Source organism: Carcharhinus amblyrhynchos, chromosome 21, assembly GCF_965287045.1.
Source record: "Carcharhinus amblyrhynchos chromosome 21, sCarAmb.v2.hapA, whole genome shotgun sequence".
NCBI lineage: Eukaryota > Metazoa > Chordata > Chondrichthyes > Carcharhiniformes > Carcharhinidae > Carcharhinus > Carcharhinus amblyrhynchos.
The window spans coordinates 1005888-1011887 of record NC_137344.1 but is presented as its reverse complement, the minus strand read 5'-3'; the positions used below and the strand labels follow the sequence as shown (position 1 = coordinate 1011887).

Below are 6000 nucleotides of genomic sequence, written 5' to 3'. Positions count from 1 at the left end.
CTAACCTGACGCCCTTCATGCTCCATACCTGCATGGCCCCTGCCCCCCTACACAGCCCACCATGCATTGGCCCTCCCCCATCATAGCTGTCACAGAGGCCCCTATTTGGATCCCACACCCTTGGCATTGCTGGTTGTCCAGTGGGCACTGCCAAGTGGGCAGTGCCAGGGTGACCAGTGGCCATGTCTCTGGGCTACACTGACCTCCCAGCCACCTGCTGGGTGTCACGTGTACACTGGGCGTGAGGGTATTTAGGGGCGGGGCTGTGTTGCCATGGCATTGGGCTGTCCGGAGGGCGTTGTCATGGAGCTGGGCTGGCCGGAGGGCGTTGCCATGGAGCTGGAGGGGGTGTGCCGGGAGCTGGAGCCGGGGGCTCCGGGGAGCGGAGACTGGGAAAGGTTCCTGGAGATCGGCGGCATTCGCATCCACCGCCTGCTGCGGCCGGTGAGGGAGAGCCCGGGGAGCAGGCCCACAGCCCGGGGAGCAGGCCCACAGCCCGGGGGAAGGAGGCAGGGAACCCGGGCTTGGGGCGGGGTGATTCCCGGGTGTTCAGCGTCAGGCACTGAATGGACTTTAAACCAGAGACTCGGCCTTGGGCCCGGTTCGCAGCGTGAGCCCGAGCAGCGCTTCAGGCAGTGGCCCCCGACCCCCACCCGACCCCCTCAGATCCTGGGTCATTTACCCTTTGGGGACATGTCAGTCTGCCTGCTTGACAATAGGATTGCCTTTCGGATCTGGCAGGGGTTTACCCAGTGCCCTGCCAGTAATTATTCTGCTTCGGTTCTGTTGGAATCACGGATGAACATTTGTATTCTGCCAACATAATGTGTGAGCTGATATTTGTTTAGGGATGGATAAAACCCTGGTTCTCTTCAAAATAACACTATGCCATCTTGTACATCCACCTGAAGAGATGGGACATTAGCTTAATGTCACATAGTATTTAGATCAGTGTTTGCGATGCCTTGGCATACAAGGCTTTGGAGCAAGTGCTGAAAAATGGGATTAGAATAGATAGGTGCTTGATGGCCAGTGCACGCAGGATGGGCCGAAGAGCCTGTTTCCCTGCTGTAAAGCTCTATGACGTCCAGAAGACAGCACTGCCAATGGTGCAGTGCTCCTTCAGGATCTGCATTGGAATGTCAGCCCAGAACTTTGGGCTCAAGCCTCAAGAGGAACTTGGACCTGGAACCCTATGGGTCAGACATGAGAGTGCAATCAACAGAACACCAGCCCACACTATGATTTAGCGACAGGTTGACGACACCTCTGTTCAGAGAGCAAAATGGAAATATCTCATTGAGCTGATTTACTCTGATCAACTGTTCCTGACTGGGAGTGTTTGGGACAGTGTAGAGGGAGCTCTACTCTGTTTCTAACCCTGTGCTGTACCTGTCCTGGAAGTGTTGATGGGGTTGGCTATTCCCAGTGGTATAGGGAAGCTACTGGTGGGGGTCTACTGGTTTTCTTGGCACATTCTGCATGTTTTTACCATCTTCTCTTGTGTGTCATCTATGCCAGGCTGCCAGATGAAGTAGCTTCTTACTAACATCTTCATTTTTGGATGGCTGTTATGAAGTTCTTGAAGGATTGTTCTTTGAGCGGGATGTGGGATAACTACCCAGGCTCCCCACAAGGTCTTTAATCCTGGATGCTTTGTTGCGTACGGCTTTGTCTTGTGCCGGACATTCTTGCATTCCTCCATTTAACATGTGGCTGAATTTTGCCAGTTTGGGATTGTTCCAAATTTGCTGAAATTGGTAAGGAATCCATAAAGTTTGATGCCAAGATGACTTTGACCATTTTTGGTGGTGAGGATAAGCTTTTGAGCAAAGGTAGGCAACTCGGAGTGTCTGCTAGCTCTGTTTCTGGTCAGTGCTCCAGGGTATACTCATTAGGCACTTAACAGCCTGAATACATCACTGTATTCAGGCTGATGCTATGGGAGGAATTGTTTTGTGCTCAGAGGTTTATGATGGTAAATTATCGACCATTAACATACTGATTTAAATCTCTTCACTGCGAGCACTATTGCCAAATTCTCCTTTTCAGTCTGTGTGTACCTTCATTCCATGTCAGTTAATGTCTGTGAAGTGCACACAATCAGACACTCCACTGGCGTGGTAGTCCTGCACCTATTCCGTAGGGAGAAGTGTTGCTTGTTATGATCAGTGGCTTTTCCGGATTGAAATGAGTCAGTACCTATCGGATGGTAATTGATACTTGTCCTCCAGTGGTTCTTTTCATGCCCACTTCTGATACTTTTTTTTCAACAAAGTATGTCGGAGTGCCTGTAAGGTTGCCAAGTTTGAAATAAATTTTCCATAATAATTTATGAGGCCAAAAAAGCAATTTGAATTCTGTCATTTTCCTTGGTGTTGGAGTCTCTTTTATGGCTTTTACCTCTTTATCGACTGGGTGTAGGCAATCTTTGTTAACCCTGTATCTGAGGTACGTTACTTCAACTTTTGGGAAAACAGACTTTTCTTTTTTTAGTCTGATCCCAGCTTCTGAAAACCATCACTACACTTCCTGTTTGTGATGTTCCTTGACGGTTTCTCCTGCGGTTAGAACATTGTCTAGGTAAACTGCCACCCTGCGTATTTCCTGTCGTATGCTTGCTATTACTCTTTGGAATATGGCACAAGCCAATGATACCCCAAAAGGTAGACAAGTATATTTGTACAAACCCTTGTGTGTGTTTACTGTCATATTTTCTTGATTACGCTTTGTTTAAGGTTCAGTTAGATAGACACATGAGTGAAACAAGGATGGAGGGTTATGGTAGGGGCTATTAGATAAGGTCGGAACCTCGGGAGACACCGGAAATGCAGTTGAGTCTTGTAAGTTAACATTTTTGTCTTTTTATACCGCAGGTGGAGGTCCACCTCGTTGTCAAACGAGGGGCATGCACACGGTGGGTCGTGAGTGGCTGCTCTTGGAGGTTCCGGGAGTGGCCTAGTACTTCGTGTCGGTGTGTGTGCTTGATCCTGGACCAGTAGACGGGCGCCGCAACAGCTCAGTGACTAGCACTGCTAGCTGTGCAGATACATGGATTTGGGCCTGTGTCTGTGGGAGTTTGTGCATTCTCCCTGTGGTTGCGTGGGTTTCCTCCCACACCCCAAAGATGTGCTCTTAGGCTGATTGGTTTTTACCAAATTGACACTATTCTCCCCTGAATCTGGCTAAGTTAGGGGTTCCATTTGTAGACACGCAGGATAGAATAGGTGTAGGGTGATGCGGCGGCGTGGGCTCGTTGGGCTCGTTTCCCGTGCTGGGTTATTCTTTGTTCTTTATTCTTTGTTAAGTCTAATTGGAGGTACGTGTGACTCATATCCAACTTTGTGAAGATCTGGCCTGTGGATAATTTTGCATAAAGGGCTCTAGTCGCAGCATCAGATATTTGTCTAAATGAGACGCTCTGTTTACTGTCATTTTATACTGTCATTTTATAATGACCACAAAGGTGGATTGTGTTGTCCGGCTTTAAAACCAGAACTGCCGTTGTGGCCCGCTTGGAAAATTGCACAAGTTAAATAATCCCCTGCTCTCTTAATTGCTTCAGTTTAGTCTCTACTTTCACTCATAGTGTGTGTGGAACTGGTCCTGCTTTAGAAAACCCTGGTTGAGCATCTTGAGTCTGTATAAAATTTTGGCTTGGCACTTTTTTTTCCAAGGCCTGTCTGGAAGACTTCTGGATACTTTCCTATTGCGTCATTTGCTACAAATGCCCATTTTGAAAATTTGCTACCAATCGAAGTGGATTTTTTGCAATTAATCCCTTCCCAAAAGGCTAGGCCCTGGTCCTTGTACCACTATCAACGGGAGCCAGACTGTTTGCTGCCCATGTGTGACTGGGGTTACAGTGGTCCTGATTATGCATAATGGTCGGAATATAGTGTTCAATTCAGAAGGACGTAGAGGTGTTGGAGAGGGTACAGAAAAGATTTATCAGGATGTTGCCTGGTATGGAGGGCATTGGCTATGAGGAGAGGTTGGAGAAACTTGGTTCTCACTGAAACAACGGAGGTTGAGGGGCAAACTGATAGAAGTCTACAAGATTATGAGAGGCACAGACAGAGTGGATAGTGAGAAGCTTTTTCCCAGGGTGGAAGTGTCAGTTACTAGAGGGGCACAGATTTAAGGTGCAAGGGGCAAGGTTTAAAGGAGATGTAAGAGGCAGATTTTTTTTTTACACAGAGGGTGGTGGGTGCCTGGAACTCATTGCCGGGGGAGTATAGTGGAAGCAGATACTATAATAACTTTTAAGGGGCATCTTGAGATATATATGAATAAGGGAATACGGTCCCTGGAAGGGTAGGGGGTTCTTGTTCAGTCAGGCAGCATGGTCAGTGCAGGCTTGGAGGGCCGAAGGGACTGTTCCTGTTCTGTAATTTTCTTTATTCTCTGTTCTTGTTCTCCTGAATAAGTTGCCAATCTTGTCTTAGTGACCCTCAGCTTGAATGAAGAGATGCCCAATCATAATCTTCCAAATTCTCGTTCCCTACAATGGATATTGCTGCACCTGTGTCCAGCTCCATATCCAATGGGTGTCCATTCATTTGGAGCTGTATCTGTATTGGGGCCACCTATGGTGTGGTGATACAAATCTTGGCTCCTTTCTCTGCATTTTCAGAGATAAGGCCAATTCTATGGCTTTTTTAAAATCTAGGTTTGGCTCTGTCTTTGGGTTCTGAAACAGTCTCTCAGCATTTCAGGTAATGCTGGGGCATACTCACAATGCTCTGCCAGTTTTCTTAATCATATCAGGAATGCTGTCATTGGTTTCCCCTGCAAATCTAGTAGCTGTATTGAACTTATACCGGTGCAATATAACAGATGGTTTAGGATTGAATTGTTTTGCCACCATTTCCACTAACTTATCAAAGTGTTGAAATTGGTGTTGCTGGATATGTCAGACTGTACATAATACTGAATGTTGCAATCCCACACACAGTCATCATTAGGATGGCTTTTTGCTGGTTATCTCCCTCTATTTAGTTAGCCTGAAGGAAGTACCTCATTCTTTCAGCATATTGTAGCCAATCTGCAACACTGGTTTCATATGGCTCCAATTTCCTGAAAAGTAGTATTGTAAAAACTGCAGGCTTGTCAGGATCTGAACAGGTTCACTAAAATGTTCCTTTTACCTCATTGCCAGTATAATAATTACAGGCGTCAACTACAAAGGAACAGTGCTTTATTGTACAAAATAAAGTAATGCAAAACCACAAGCCTGTGGTGAACACAAACAGGTCCCAATTGGGACCAGACAATAATGGACCCACTCAGGGGCCTACTTTATAAAGGTCTCTGTTTACGAGCTCCACCTGGTAAGTTAATTACCAACCACCAGGGAGCTCGTAATCAGCAATTTCCCATGCATGTAAAAATTTGGCACGCCGGTGGTGACTCTCACCAACTTTTACAGATGTACCATAAAAAGCATTCTTTCTGGTTGTATCACAGCTTGTTATGGTTCCTACTCTGTCCAAGACTGAAAGAAACTACAGATGGCCGTGAATGAAGCCCAGTCCATCTCGCAAACCAGCCTCCCATCCATTGACATTGCCTCAGAAAAGCAGCCAGCATAATCAAGAACCTCACACACCCCGGACATTCTTCCACCTCCTTCTGTTGGGAAAAAGAGACAAAAGTCTGAGGTCACATACCAACCGACACAAAAACAGCTTCTTCCCTGCTGCTGTCAGACTTTTGAATGGACCTACCTTGGACTAAGTTGATTTTTCTCTACACACTAGCTATGACTGTAACGCTACATTCTGCACTCTCATTTCCTTTGCTATGAATGCTTTATCTGTAATAGCGTGCAAGGAACAATATTTTTTACTGTATGCTAATACATGTGACTAATCAAATTAAGTAAGCAATTGCTTAACAACCATTTTGGATCAGATCATGGCAAATGCAAGGATCACTGAATAGTCACTTTGTCTACAGAGGAGCTGGCAGGTTCTGCCAGAAATAAGCTACTGGGAT

General features: G+C 46.4%; 1 protein-coding gene across 3 annotated transcripts in view; it reads left to right on the top strand.

Annotated features, from left to right (window-relative positions):
• The first annotated feature begins 303 nt into the window (after positions 1–303).
• The window catches only part of pctp (phosphatidylcholine transfer protein), a 29441-nt gene continuing 23744 nt past the window's right edge, over positions 304–6000 (top strand). The window contains exon 1 of one of the 3 annotated variants that reach the window (XM_080209243.1): positions 304–444. In XM_080209243.1, coding sequence (XP_080065369.1) covers positions 304–444 — 141 coding nt within the window. Of the gene's footprint in view, positions 445–2508; positions 2667–5749; positions 5771–6000 lie in introns of those variants that run through there. The other 2 variants (XM_080209245.1, XM_080209244.1) reach the window with 2 other exon arrangements.